The sequence below is a fragment of the Arvicanthis niloticus genome, chromosome 4 (genome assembly GCF_011762505.2).
Source record: "Arvicanthis niloticus isolate mArvNil1 chromosome 4, mArvNil1.pat.X, whole genome shotgun sequence".
NCBI lineage: Eukaryota > Metazoa > Chordata > Mammalia > Rodentia > Muridae > Arvicanthis > Arvicanthis niloticus.
The window spans coordinates 19402776-19418369 of record NC_047661.1 but is presented as its reverse complement, the minus strand read 5'-3'; the positions used below and the strand labels follow the sequence as shown (position 1 = coordinate 19418369).

Below are 15594 nucleotides of genomic sequence, written 5' to 3'. Positions count from 1 at the left end.
TGTGTATCCTTTAAAATGTTTGTTGTTAGCAGAGTGTGGTAGTACATGTCTTTAATCCCAGCACTTCGGAGGCAAAGGCAGAATCTCTGTGAGTTTGAGGCCAGCCTCATCTTACAAAGCGAGGCCAGGAAAGCTAGGACTGGTTACAATGAAAAACCCTGTCTCAAAAAAAAGAACAAAATGAAAAATAAAAAGTCTATCACTGAGCATTTAATAGCATACACCTGTAATCCCACCACTTCGGGAAACTGATAATAGAAGAATCATGAGTTAAGGGGCCAGCATGGAGGACTACATAGTGAAACTAATTTTTAACAACAAAAAAAATTTGTCCTTAGCCAATGAAAACACCGATTATCAATAACTGCCTTATGCATTAGCACTGAGCATTTAACTGTTCTAAGCAATGCAACAAGACTGCACAGATATCTTCCACTGTGTGCACTAATATACAACAGTTCTTCAAATAAAATGCCTTAATGGTTCTTCATAGCTACTGAAAACTCCAATTTCCTATTGCAAATCACTGAAGTTCCAGTTATCAGTGTGTGTCAGGAAGTTTCTTTTGTGACAATATCGGAACTTATGTCCTTGTCAATATATAATCACTTTTTAAAAAAGATTTGTTTATGTACATGAATACACTGTAGCTGTCTTCAGACACACCTCAAGAGGGCATTAGACCCCATTACAGGTGATTGTGAGCCACCATGTGGTTGCTGGGAACTGAACTCAGGACCTCTGGAAGATCAGTCAGTACCCTAAAACTCTGAGCCATCTCTCCAATCTTATAATCGTTTTGTTTTTTTTTTTTTAAACCATTTAAAATGTTCAATTTGAACCAAATCAGAAAGATGTAACTTTTTATAGAGAACTACTAAGATGGCACAACAAATCACCTTTGTCCAGAAACCAAGCCTAATTCTTTTACTTATTCAAATATATACTAAAGCTTTTATTGCAAATTCCATCAATATTACCAAGCACTCTCCAGTCACTCTCCCAAAATATATGTGCAAACATATTAAAGGTGAAACAGAAGGGAATAGTTAATAAAAAGAAACCTCATATCAAAAATCTTTCCAGCGAACAGATGAACAGAAATTTACTCTTAAGTCAATGTGAGATTTGTTAATAGTCAATTTTACCATGGCTTTCAATCTAAGAGAAAGACAATGAATTATGTACTATATATACACATGCAGGAGTATTTAGATTAACAAAGCAGTTCTGGTCTCATTGCCTAATTTTCTTATATTCCAGCTATTATTGAAAACCTAGTCCTAGAAAAGTTGCCACAGCAGTGTGTAGTTTGTTCCTATTCATTAGCTAAGCAACCTGAGCACCGCCCCCAAAGAAACCCAAAGAAACCCAAACAAACAAACAAACAAACACCGATTTTTTTAAAGTCTTGATATCCGAAAATATAGGAAAGGCCCAGAATTCCATTTCTAGCATGACCAGAAAAAAATTTTTCAACAGGCAGTTAATTTAAATATGTATGTGCACTTCAAATATTTCAAACTATTGTACATACTAATTCAAAGGTGAACAACTATGAAGGATTATCTCAAAAAACTAAAATATGACTCATGTACTTAAAATAGCCATATTAAAAAAGTAAAAACAGGTGAAGTTTTAATTGCTTAAAAACCCAATATACTCAAAATATTATTTCAACACATAATTAGTATTTTAAAAACTATTATGCTTTATTTTTTTTTTTTCAAAAGAACATTTCCTCAATTCTGACTAGTATATTTAAGCTCAGTGGCTGCTAGCTACCATTTGGAAAAGAGCACATTCTTAGAAAGCAAAAGTCATAGAAAACAGCCTAAATCATTTTGCAACATTCATCCCAATTCAGCCTTGCATATTCCCATTGTGTTAGTAATATTTGTACTTAAGGAAATCACACTGTGCGGCATGGTAGCACAAACCCATAATCCCAATATTTAGGAAGTAGAGGCAGAAAGATGAGAAATGTAAAACCATTTTCAGTTATATACCAAGTCTGAGAACAGCCCTGACCCTAACTCAAAATAAAGTGTGCTGGGGGAGGTAGGAGAGGATATCTATAAATTAAAAAAAAAAAAAAAAAACGCCTCCAAGGAAGCAAAAACAGACAGGAATCTTAAATGACTTGATTTGTGGAGCTGGACAGGGCCTCAGATTTCCCAAATGGTGTTACCTGTTTCACTGTGAGACTAAATTAGAAATGCAAATGTACAAAATCATTTAAGAAACGGTCTGAATGCTAAGCACTAACTTGTTAGAGCTGGACAATATACAAAGCTTCCAAGTATATCCATTTTTACAATGTAAAAAAATATACACAATTATCTCATATTGCAGATGAAAAAAACTAAAACCTCACAACTGCCCAGTACAAAATTAAGAATCCTTTTCTTTTTTTGGTTTTCTGTGTATAATACCTCGGCTGTCCTGAAACTAGCTTTGCAGACTAGGCTGACCTTGAACTCGCAGAGAAAGGTCTGTCTCTGCCTCCTGAGTGCAGGAATTAAGAATCATACTTAACAGTGTGATAGAGAACACAATCACTAAGTTATAATCTAGTTAAATTCAGACAGGCAAGATGGCTCACCAGGTAAACATTTGTCATACAAGATTGGTGACCTGAAGGAAAGGCCTTTGGACTCTCTATACCTGTGCCACACACTCACACACATACACAGTTAAACACACAGTCCATTACTCAAAACTATCATTTAAGGAAGTGTAAGAAAGTATCATAAACTAAGCACCTGGAAGTGAAAATCCTAGAGTTAAGAAGCACTTCAGATAGAGTGTAATCTTGGACAACCTGTATCATCATAATCAGTTCCTTGCATATAAAATTAAGTGCACACCTCCTGGACCAGGTATGGCCATGTACACCTTTTGATCCCAACATTCCAGAGGAAGAGGCAAGTGGATCTCTGTGACTTCCACACTAATCAGATCTATAATGAGTTCCAGGCCAGCCAGTGCTACACAGTGAGAGCCAATATCAAAAAACAAACAAAACCCCCCACACAAAATCGTACCTCAGGAAGTTCCTAAGTATGCAAGAAATGTATGTGAAAGCCTAACAGAACATCTAATAAATTACAGGCTGTCAAGCTATTCTCCTACAAAATACACACAAAATGATACATAAAATATATAGGTACATTAAGAAAAATATAGCCAACACATATTTCTAGACAGTATTTTACAGCTTTTGTTTTATTATATATTTCTCCTATAAAACGACAAGCATTTGTTTTTCAAAACTTAATCCAATAGTCAGGTATAGTAGTGAATGTCTGTAATTCCAGCACTGAAGAAGTGGCAACAGGAAGTCATTAGTTCAAGGACAGTCTTCCAGTCCCCACTAAACATGTATCAAGTTCCAGGCCATCTTGAGATATTCCAGACCTGTCTCAAAATAACAAAGAAGATTCCAGCTTTCTTTCCCCCTTGCAAACAGCCAAATCTGTCCATTATTCCTAAATGAAAATAAAACTTATAAAATGAGTATGGTTGAACAGGCCTATAATCACAATATTCAGTAGGTTAAGGCGGGACTGCAAATTCAAAGCCAACCAAAGTAACATAAAACCCTATCTCAAAACCTAAAAGTTGTTGAGACCATTCATTTCCACTTAAAATTAACATTTACAAAACCTTTAAGTACATACAACTCAAAATCATCTGACTGTATTTTAACAAAGAGCCCTAATACTAAGCAAGCTACCATTTCTCCCTCAAATACTAAATCAGGAGTTGTTGGTGAGGAGTTTGACAAGGTTGTTAAAAGGTTAAGTCTACAGTAAATGGGAACTTTTTAATAAAAAAGTGTTCTTGTGGACTGCCCAGCTCAAACTCAAGACTGTCAGGCTTGGCAGCAAGCACCTAGCCACTCTTCTTTTTCTGACCTAGAATGCTGGTGTTCCTGCCTCTACCTCTCAAGGGCTCGAATTTCAGGCATTTGCCACTAGGCTTGACTTTCAATTAAGATTTGTACTCACTGTAAAGTCGTCACGCCCTCAGCCCTCTACTCCACCGTTAATTTTAGTTTGTCATGAGTGATAAAATAACCTACTACTGTACAACTTTATTAATCTGTTTTTATTTTTATTAGTAAGCTTAGGAAAGGAGGAATTATTTATGGATCTATTACAATACTTTGAGATGTGTCAATTATATGGTTAAAGCACAATGAAAGGGCCCCAAATCTCATTTCATCTGTACAAACAGAAAAATTCCTCCACAAAACCCAGAAACTGAGTGATTTGCTCTACTTGTATTTAAAACTGTATTTAGTGTAGAAGTACACAGGTCAGACACAGAGCATTAAAACTATGGTTCAACTACCAAAAAATTTGTTTACTCCAAAACTACACAATGTAACATTACAAAATGTCATGTCAGAGTTGAGCACAACATTTGAGACTTGCACTTTCAGAAGTCATTGAGCTGTTCACTTCCAGAGACTGAGTCAAGAGGATCACAGGAACCCAAGGGCTCCCTTCAAACCAGAGAACCCAAAGTCTAGTGCTATACGAATCAGTTAGAATACATATTAATGATGAAAATGGGCACAATTTCTAGGGGGAGGAGGCAAGATAATGGAATATGTGATGATTGGTTTTAATTATTAACTTCAGACATTCTAGAAATACCCTGGGGAAAGTCTCAATGAAACATTGTCCAAATTCGTATGGTCTACAGTTGTGTCTGTGAGGGGTTATTCTGAGTAGCTGGAAGACTCACCTACTGTGGGTAACACCATTCCCTGGCCGGGAATGCGTAGCAAGACTGCTTAAGAGTGGAGAAAGAGAGCTGGGCACAAGCACACACGCCCATTAATTCACTGCTCTCTGCACCTGGCTAGATGTAATATGATAAGATGCATCAAATTCCTGCTGCCTTGACTTCCCTCAATGATGACCATAACCTTGAATTGTGAGCCTAATAAAATAATAAAAAAACCCTTTCTCCATTAAGTTGCTTTTACGGTATTTTATCACTGCAACAGAAAACAAAACAAAAGGCTATTAATTGAAATTGGGATGGCGGCAACAGATGCACAGTTAAGTATCCTAACAAACCATGCCATTGTTTGGGTAAACTATACACAATATACATTACCTCTTCTTAGTCTTTTAGCCAATAGTATACTACATTCTACCTCTCCACAAGTTTTCTTAAAAAGTCATTTTGCTTTAGGTAGGAAAGGCACAGAATCAGGTTTTGTTTTGTTTGGTTTGGTTTTTTTTTTTTTAAACCAAATTATACCCCGACACCAAGTGTTTCACATCTTCTCATTGTTTCCGATCCCTAGATTTAAAGGGCTGCAAAGAGAGATCTCTTATTATAAACACACTGTTAACAACAAGAGCAATAAGCTTAGCATGTTTACCATGCTATTATGTATGGATGGTTTTTTAGTCCATTTAATCAATGTTTAAAGATCAATGTTTAAAGATCTGGTTAAAAAGATCAAAACACGATGATACCTCTCAAACTCTTAAGTGACGATTCACACAGCCAAATGTGTGTAGTCCCTGTATTTCTGGGGAAGTAAAAAGTATAAAAGTTGGTAAATTCAGAATTTCAGAATCATCCATACATGAAAAACTACCACTGAGAAAAGTACAACAAAATAAAACCATTTGAAGTTCTTGACTCAAACAACTTCTAGTTTTTACTATTTCCAAAATTCCTTCATTATCTTCTAAATTAGAAAAAAAGTAAATTCCTCTATGCTAAACAGAAGCCAAGCTCAAATGCTAACATTTTGCTTAATTCTATAGGTATGAACTATAAAGACAGGACACCCTAAGAGCAGTAGTTCTCAATCGTCCTAAGGCTGCAACCCTTTAATACCGTTTCTCGTGTTGTAGTGAACCCCAACCATAAATTTTGTTGCTACCGTAATTCTGCTACTGTTGTGAATTGTAATATAAATATCTGATATGCAACCCCTGTGAAGGGTTATCCAACCCCCCTGAAAGGTGAGCCACAGTTGATATCTCCTGCCCTAGAGGATAAAGGGTCAACAAGGGAAATTTAAAAGATAGTTAAAACTATTCTATCATAGTGGTAAACAATTGTGTGATTGCACACAACTGTCAGCATTTAGCAAAACATTTATAATGTTTATTTAGAAAAAAAGGAAACAAAAGCTGTTTTGCAGTATACAAATTAACCTCATTCTAAAAATTTAAATGACAGAAAATAATCAACTGGTTCTAAAAATTTTTTAATCATGTGTGGTGATACATGCCTGTAATCTCAGCTATTAAAGAAGGCTGAGGCAAAATGATGGCAAGTTCAAAGCCATGCCTCAGATGAGGTGAAGGGTGTAGGACAGTAGTAGGTCTCTTGCCAAGCATGCATAGGGAAGGCTCCAGCCAGGTTCAAACTCAAAAGGAAAAGGCATTCTTCGCCTTGGGAGACCTGTCCACCCTACAGAGTTCTTACTCATTTTTCCTTAATAAGCCTACTTTGGGGTGGGGGAAGCAGGGGAAAAGGACAAGCACAACCCACGTGGATAATTTAACTACGTAAGATATAAAAGTATTTTAGAACACTGTATTTCAAGTCCCTGATTAACAGGAATCCACTGAGAAGATAATGAAGTATGCCACCTAGAATTTCCATTTATTACTTCTAGCTAAGGTTCTTTTCCTTTTACCATTTTGACATTCCAAGGTCCTGAAGACTACATCTTGTACAAAGTACACATACAATCAATTATAGGAAGAAAACTTTCAGACATTCAAAATACACAAAAATGTAGCTAATGTCCTTCCCAATCTTTGTCAGTAAAATGGGTGGGGTCCAGTCTAAGCATAACAAGATTTGTAGAGTGTGAGAGAGGATCAATAAACTAGGGTCCTGTGGTACAGAACTGAAACTATAGCTACCCAGGAGGCTAAAAAGGAGGAATGGAAGTTCAAGGCCAGCATGAACTACAGAGTGAGTTCAGGACCAGACTGGACAACTTACTGAGACTATAAAAACGGAGAAAAAAGGCATCAGAGCAGAGCTTTATGGCAAAAACAAATGCCTATTATACCATGTACAAAGTTCTAGGATCAATTTTCAATACAACCAGAATCAATTAATACTTCAAAGTTCCAACATGGAGATAATTGGTTGTGAAATAACTTTAAAAAAAGAAAACAAAACACCAAAAGATTGCAAACCAACTTTACAGGAAGTCAAACTGACTATATTGTACTACAAACCGACATAAAATACAGTAAATGGTTCTCTATTATCTACACGATGAAGAATAACTTGTTCACTTTTCAATGTGCAAAGAAAAACTATCTGCTTAATCTATAATACCTAAAAAGTGTGCTGAAAAACAGTGAGAACCGAAGCTTTTCCATAGGGTAGGGCGATGATACATACTAATGAACTTTATCTAGGAAGGAAAAGTATTTTTAAGTCCATTTCTTGTGGCACAGCTAACCGTATCTCCAATCTTGCAGAGAAGGTAACCACTAGGTTTCCGTAATTAGTTTCTATTCAAGTGTTGCTTGGATCATTTGTCTGACATCATGTTTTAAACCTGGAACACCAACGAAGCCAGCTACACGCTAACAGGACACACTAAAGGCTTCAACAGTCACTCTTACTACTTAGTTGGCCACCAGAAGAAACTTTATATCAAAATTTACAAGACAAGATTTTAAAAATTAATCATTCTCTTTGTCAATGAGTTACTGCCTATATTATTACCACGTGACAAATCAAATCCATACAGCTTATCAGCGAGCTAAAAAGGGACAACCAAAACATTGAAAAATTAGGAAATTGTAAATACCAAACAAAGCCCTCTGGAATAAAGGAGAGTTTGAAATGAAAACCTGTGAGAAACCACTTTAAGTACATACAATACTCGTGTACTAGAAGAGGGCCTTCATAAAAATAGCCAAGACTCTCAAACATCTGAGATGCTGGCTTGGAGAATGACTGACAGACAACAGCTGAGGAGGTTTTGTATTGATTTTTTAAGATCCTCGCACACTTTTGGGGGGAAAAAGTAAGCAGGGGTCGTTACTATGGAAAAACTGTTCGGCCTTCGTTGTGCCCCCTCCCTCTTTTCCAATAAAAGCGCCTTACAAATTCCTCCACTCTAGAATCCTCTTTCTGTCTCCGAGGCCAGACTCCACAGCAATGCATGGCCTCTTCTCAAAGGGAACAAAAAGAACCTCGTGGAAGAGGACTTAAAAAACAAAACAAACAAAAAGAACCCACCTTCCCAAGGGCTGTGAAGAAACGCGTCCCTCCCACCTGCCGCCTGGCCTCGCTTCACCTTTGAACCCTTCCTTCAGAATTCGCTTTTCTCCCAGGCCGAGGGGCGACGAGGCCGCCCGCTCCCCAGGCCGCAGGCACCCCGGCCCGCCGCCTGCCCGGGTTTCCACGCGGGCGCCATGGGTTCGCAGGTCCCCGGGGCTGCACAAGCCCGGGGAGGCCCTGGAGTCCGCCACTACGCCGCGGGCGGGGCGGAGGGGAGCCTGGTGGGCCCAGCCGCCCCGGGGTCGTAGTGAGCTGCTCGCCTCCGTCCGCGCCCCCCACCCCGCCAGGCCTCGCCGGCGCGCCCGCACCCCAGGCCGCCGCTCCAGCCCGCCCGCCCGCCCGCGTCCCGGAGGCCTCGACCCAGGACGCTCCCGGGCAGGAGGCAAGCCAGCACTGGCCGCCTTGTTTCCAAACATAACGGAGCCCGGGCCCCGAGACCGTTAAACCGCGCCGAGGGCAGACGCCAGCAGCACGGACCGGCTGCCCCCCCGCCGCAACCTGCCGCCGTTCCTCGGCCCCCGGGGGTCCCCGGCGTCCCTTGACCCCGCTCCCAATTCCCAGCTCCCATCCCCGGCCGCCCCGCGGCCCGTACCTTGTAGAAAGCCCCGTTGGAGCCGCGAACCTCCACCGTCAGCTCCGCCATGTTGGAACCGCAAAGGCTGCTGGGAAGAGATTCTAGAAACTTTCCAACGCGAGGGGAGGAGGGGGGAGGGGCTAGCGCCGCGGGGGAGGGGCGGGCGGGAGGGCGGGACGCTCCCGGCCCGCTCCCGGGCTCTCCGCTAGCGGCGCCGCTCTGCGCGGGTCCTTGGGCGGCTACCCTGCGGCGGGCCGGTCCGCCCACGCCCACGCCCGCGCGGCCCGCCTCGCGCACAATGAGTGAGGCGGACCCGCCCGGCGCGCCACACTGGCCCCAGGAGCCGCGCGCCCGGCGACGCTCCCTACAGGATCTTCCCGTCAGGAGCCGCGGCCTGGCGGGAGCTCAGGCTCTTCTAGAGCGCATGGCCGGCCGACGCTCTCAGAAGTCTTCCCTCCTGCAGCCTCCCCTCTTGGAGCCTCAGGCCCTCCCAGTGAAAAGCCTTCCTTTCCCAGGACGAACCAGGGGAACGCCGCTACGGCTCGGTGTTTGCCCCTGGCCTCACTCAGTTCACGGGCCTCGCCCCGCGCGAAGGCAGCTCACTACCTGTCACCGACCAAGCACAGTTGCCTTAATACGTTATTAAAGGCTCGGGAAACCTAAGCTATTTGGGGTGGGTGGGCGATTTTGTTTAAGACACAGTTCGATAGGCCAGGTTGGCCTTGAACCCACAGAGCTACTGCTGCCTGGGTGCTGGGATTACTTTTAAAAGATTAAAAAAAAAGAAAACAATGGGAAAGTGTGTTATTTCCCCCGCCCCCGATGGGCAACACATAAGAAGAAGTTTTACAAATATGATCCAAGAACCTATTGGATTGTGTGTTGTGTGACTTTACCAGAAACTCCCCCAGCTCTAAAAGCATTGTGGCACTCGTGCTTAGTTTGATAAGTGAATGCCAACTTCTGAAAGCAAGTCTTTCGGAAATAGTACTTAATTCATTTGTTTGTGCATCTTTACATGACTGTTTTCAAAGAAACTAGATATTTTTGTCTTTGCTTTATTTGGGGCTCACTGTTTAACCCAGCTAGCCTCAAATTCACCACCCTGCCTCCCACCTCCAGGTGTCAATTGGGCTAACCGGCTTGTTGTGTTCCTGCTCAGTTCCCCACAGTGATCTGTTCCTCTGAGACAAAAGTCTCACTAAACAGCCCAAGATGGCCTTCGATTTACCTATCATTCTCTCGTCTCAGCCTCCAGAGTGCTGGCTTTACTGGTGTGAGCCCCGAGCCCCCAGCACCTTGGGTTTTATAAAGTACATTTTTCTTACACAAGATTAGCCCATTTTAAAATGTACAGTTCAGCATCTATCACCATGGTCAACATAAAACATTTTCATTACAAACAACAACAAAAATAAATAAATAAATAAATAACACTTGTGCTTGCTGTTGTTCCCCAATTCACCTGAATCCCCTGGATTCTAGAACACTGCCCATCTGTTTTCTATGTATAGATTTGCCTAACTTGATCTCACATGTGAGTGGAATCATGGTGTGAGGGCTTTTGTGATTGGCTTCTTTCGTTCAGAATATTATTTCAAGGTTCATGTTACAGCAATAATGACTAGGTATCCCTTTTTGTCACAGTTTTACACTCCATAAGCATACCATGTTAGACTGTTGATATTTTTTTTTAGTATGTTTGGGGGTCGGGTGCAGGAGATTGAAACATGGTCCATACCATAACCATATATACTCTGCCACTGAGCTACACACATCACTATCTTCTTTAGCCCTTTATTTATCACTCATCTGAAAGCCTATGCTTGTAGTTTTGTGGAGAATACAAGAGGACCGGGAACCCAAGGCTATCCTCAGCTACAAGTTCTGAGCCAGTCTGAGCTACGTGAGACCCTGTCTCAAATCAAAAAGAACTCCACTGTTAGCTGAGTCAAATTCTCTTTTAAATGTTAGAAGTAGCTGGTGGGGTAGGTGCCCAGTATAATGTCAAACTCCTTCTAGTTCTCAGAAGACACAGGCAGATCTCTGGATTCAAGGCCAGCCTGGTCTACATATCGAGTACCAGGACAGCTAGAGATACATAGATCCTGTCTCAAACGAAAAAGCTGGAGCAGGAGAGATGGCTCAGTGGTTAAGAGCACATGTTCTTGGAAAAAACTGGGGTTTGATCCCCCAGCACTGCAGCTCATAACCGTATATAACTCCACTTCCAGGATATCCAATGCCCTCTTCTGGTCACCAAGACTACCAGATTCACATACTGGCACAGACTTGCATGAGTAGATGTGTACTGTTGACATACTATGCCAAAGGACTCCGAGGCCTCAGACCCATGGTACAATTTGGCAAAGCTTACCCATATGGACCAGGCTCAGGAGGAACAGCAAAGTTTTCATTACTGACCAGTATGTGAAAAGACAATCGACTTTGGCTTCCTCTCCTAGAGGAGACCTACACACTCCTACTGAAGTTAGCTAGCCCCTCTCACTGTATTGTACCTAGTAATAAGCATGCTGAGTTCTGGGTTGCAGAGATAGTAGAACCCCACCTGGCCTGGCCTTGCTATATGTGTGTTTCTGGGTCTCTCAGTTTTAGTTTTCGTCTCTCAATGCCTCTAGTGAGGAGCCCATGACGCAAGGTGCACCACTCCCAGCACCGCTATGAAAATTCACACTTACGTTTTTGAAGTTCATCTCTATTGCCTGTATACCAAGAAATCCACTTGCTGACTCCTATTGTGATAACTCGGTGTTTAACTACTGGAGAAATTGTCGTGCTTTCCAAAGTGGCTCCATGCTTGGCCACCCACAGGCAGTGTGTCCTCTGACTTTTCTTTACGAAGGTCTCCCTTTCCCGTTTCTTTCTCTCTCCCTTGTTTGTTTGGAATAGAACTGCATAAGGTTCTACCTGACCTAACCCAAAGGATTCTGGATGTTCCAAACTTTGAATAATAAGAGTTGGTCTTCAGCCCTTGTATACTGAAAGTATTTTAATTTAGACTCCAGCCAACATTTCACTACTCCTTTTAGGTAGAGTAGTTCTCATTTAAAAACCAAGTTAGCATCTAGTGACCCGTGTAAGTTCACAGTGCTAAGAGACGGAAGTTAAGACGTAAACCCTTCGTTTTCTGATTCCAACAGTCATTATTGGTAATTACAGCTCCCGTAATCACGTTTACAATGACACGTGACATAAATTTAAAACAACTTCATTATTTACTATTATCACTTTAGTGTGTCTGCATGGGCACAGTGTGAGTGTATGGATGAGAGTTCGGGGAACAACTTTATGGAGTCAGTTGTCTCCTTCCATCTTTACATAGGTTCCAGGGATTGAGCTCAGGTCTCCAGGCAGCAGGCACTTTTACCCATCAAGCCTTGTCCTCCCTTACTTCCTTCACCGGACCATAGAACACAGAAGTCATTCTGGAATCGTCTGTTTCGATGACATCTCAAATCAGCCAAACGTGTAAGATTCAGAAGGAGATAGAATAATGTCCAAGGGTTAGAGAGAGGAGCGTGGCTGACATTAAAGCAGCTGCAGAGAAAGTCTGTTCCCAGTAGGGTGATTACTTTCCCACCTGCTGTTGTGTTGATTTGGATAAGAACCTCCCTCACCTCCACCAGACTCCTATATTTGAATACTTGGTTCCCAGCTGGAGGAACTGTTTGGCAAGGCTTTGTTGGAGAAGGTGTGCCATTGGGTTCAAGCTTTAAGGTTTCAAAGGCCCACACCATTCCCAGTTAGCTGTCTCTGCCTCATGGTTCTGTCTCAGGATTAGGCTCTATGCTACTGTTCCAGTGCCTGCCTGCCTGCCTGCCTGCCTGCCTGCCTGTCTGCCTGCCTGCCTGCTGCCTGCCTGCCTGCTGCCTGCTGCCTGCCTGCCTGCCTGCCTGCTGCCTGCTGCCTGCTGCCTGCTGCCTGCTGCCTGCTGCCTGCTGCCTGCTGCCTGCTGCCTGCTGCCTGCTGCCTGCTGCCTGCTGCCTGCTGCCTGCTGCCTGCTCTCCCAGCTGACACGGTCAGAGTCACTCTCTGAAACTGTAAGCACCACATAAACTCTTTCTTCTGTTGTCTTGGTCGTGGTGTCTTATCACAGCAATAGTAAAGTAACTAAGATAGAATTTGGTACCAGGGAGCAGACTGTTGCATTGATAGGCGTGATTGTGCTGTTTTGAGAAAGAAAGTGGAGGACTTTGGGAGTTTGGACTAAGAAAATGGTTGAACACTGTGAGATTTAACAGGCCATCCTAGAAGGATCTTGGAAGACAGTATTGCTGAAAGCAATGGGCACTATGGGGGCCCAGTTCAAACAGTTTCAGACAAGGCAACATAAGCTACTAGGTTAGGGACCATTCTTGTGATATTTTGGCAAAGGATATAGCTGTCTTTTGCCTAGATCATAAAAATCTACCTGAGGTAAAATTGAAAAGTTTTGGACTAAATTTCTTTTTCTTTCTTTCTTTTCTTTTTTTTTTTTTTTTTTTTTTTTTTTTTTTTGGTTTTTCGAGACAGGGTTTCTCTATGTAGCCCTGGCTGTCCTGGAACTCACTCTGTAGACCAGGCTGGCCTCGAACTCAGAAATCCACCTGCCTCTGCCTCCCAAGTGCTGGGATTAAAGGCATGTGCCACCACCGCCCGGCTTGGACTAAATTTCTTGATAGAGATTTCAGCACAGCCTATAATTTTGACTCTGTCACATGGTTATTAGAACTCACTCTTATCCAGGTCTACATGAAAAGGAGCTAGCAGAGCAAAAAGAAATGTAGAATGTACAAAGCACCAGGCATCTGGATATTAGGACCAAAGCGTGTGCTGAAAGAGACAAGGAGAGGCCTGATAAAAAGAAAAGAAAAGAAAAAAAAAGAAAAGAAAAGAAAGAAAGAAGTATTGTCTTATAAAATATTAATAATTAAGCTTAACTCTGTATAGCTTTAAATGAATGAGACTCAAACTATGATAGTTTTTAATTACGTTCTGCACAATTACTGGGGGATTACCCTTAATCTAAATCTCTAACACTAGTCTGGCTACTACCCCAACTATGTTCCCCAAATACTGGCTGTCTAAAATTCTCTGAGTTATCCCTGCTCCAGTAGTCTGATGTGCTGGGGAGTCATTTCACTCTGACACGTCCAGCTGGTCCATCATGACTCATAGAGACCTCCTATTCTCTCCATCTTCTCCTCAGCTCCTCCTCTCCTCTCCTCTCCTCTCCTCTCCTCTCCCTCTCCCTCTCCCTCTCCCTCTCCCTCTCCCTCTCCTCTCCTCTCCTCTCCTCTCCTCTCTTTTTCTCTCCTTTCCTCTCCTCCTTCTCTCTTTTCTCCCTCCCTCCTCCCCTCTCCCTCCTCCTCTTCTTCTTCCTCCTCCTTCTTCTCTCTCTCACTCTCTCCTCTCTCTTTCTCCTTGTGGTCCCTACATACAACCCCCAGCTCTGTAACTCCAACTCCTCCTCCCTCTACTCTCCCCCAGTAATTGGCTGTTGCTAATTTTATTTAACCAATAGTTTTAAACTGGGGAGCAAGATTTACACAACAAAGACTGGTATATGTGAAGATCTGCTCATCTTGGAGCAATCAGATCTTGGGGTACGGAAGCAGACATTTCTGTTTTCTTTAGAGACTCAGTTGTGTCATGTGATGTTTTTCTGGAAACTATTTTATGAGAGGATGTCTTGCTGAGAACAGACACATGTTTTTCTGGAAGTTGCCCTGAAAAGGGGTATGCGATGTTTTGCTAGAACAGACGCTTGAGAGAACATGTGATATTTGGAAACAGTATACATATAACCCAACAGACAGTGGACCACACTGTGTGGTATTGGTCCACCTTGCCACTTTTGGCTAACACTGGTCTTTGCTGATGACACTGTAATATTGGTTTGCCTTGCCTTCTTCTCTGGTCATCATTTGTTGTGACTTCATAGAGAGAAACAGACCAATAACTTCTGGTGGTGTTCCAGTTTCTTGCCACTTTGGGGGGTTTGGGCTGATTGGCAGAGCCTCTCCTTTTCTTCTGAAAAGAACGGCTGTTGCTGATTCCTGTGAAGTGAACTCCTGCTACTCTGTCAAGGAAGATTGGAATTTCCCCAAAGAACTATTTCTAAACAGGCCCACATCCTCTTTTGCCCTATTAACCTTTTCTTTCCTCTACCTCTGGTGGGTGGTGGGCTAGAAAGGAGGCTAAAGAATTAAAGTTACCTTATTAAACTAGGTTTTGAAAAATATAAGCCTACAGGGTACAGAATTTAACATTTGAATACAAGCAGCACCAGACCAACCCCTACCCAAATAGCTTCCAATGTGTAAAAAGAAAAGGCCTGGAAACTTCAGTCCTTAAAACAACAAGAAAAAGGTTATACAAATGTGTTCAAGGAGCAGGCTCCATCTCACAGAGGCAGTCAGGTCTGGCAGTGTTGTTTATGTGGTCAGGGTTTAGAGTAATGAAAAATTCAGGAATAAGGGGGTTGTGGAATCTTTCTCTAAGGCAGTGGTTCTCAACTTGTAGGTCTCAACCCCTTTGGAAGTCCGACAACCCTCTCACAGGAATCACCTAAGACAATTGGAAAATACAGATGTTGACATTGCAATTCATAATAGTAGCAAAATTACAGTTCTGAGGTAGCAATAAGATAATCTTGTGTTTGGGGGTCACCACAACATGAGGAACTGCATTAAACTGTTACAGCATTAGGAAGCTTG

General features: G+C 42.3%; 1 protein-coding gene across 6 annotated transcripts in view; it reads right to left on the bottom strand.

Annotated features, from left to right (window-relative positions):
* Fxr1 (FMR1 autosomal homolog 1) overlaps positions 1-9140 on the bottom strand; it is a 47301-nt gene extending 38161 nt beyond the window's left edge. For 4 of the 6 annotated variants that reach the window (XM_034500744.2, XM_034500743.2, XM_034500739.2 and 1 more), the window contains exon 1: positions 8894-9134. In XM_034500744.2, coding sequence (XP_034356635.1) covers positions 8894-8944 — 51 coding nt within the window. In that variant the 5' untranslated portion in view covers positions 8945-9134. Of the gene's footprint in view, positions 1-8893 lie in introns of all 6 variants that reach the window. The other 2 variants (XM_034500741.2, XM_076932280.1) reach the window with 2 other exon arrangements.
* Positions 9141-15594: the final 6454 nt, after the last annotated feature.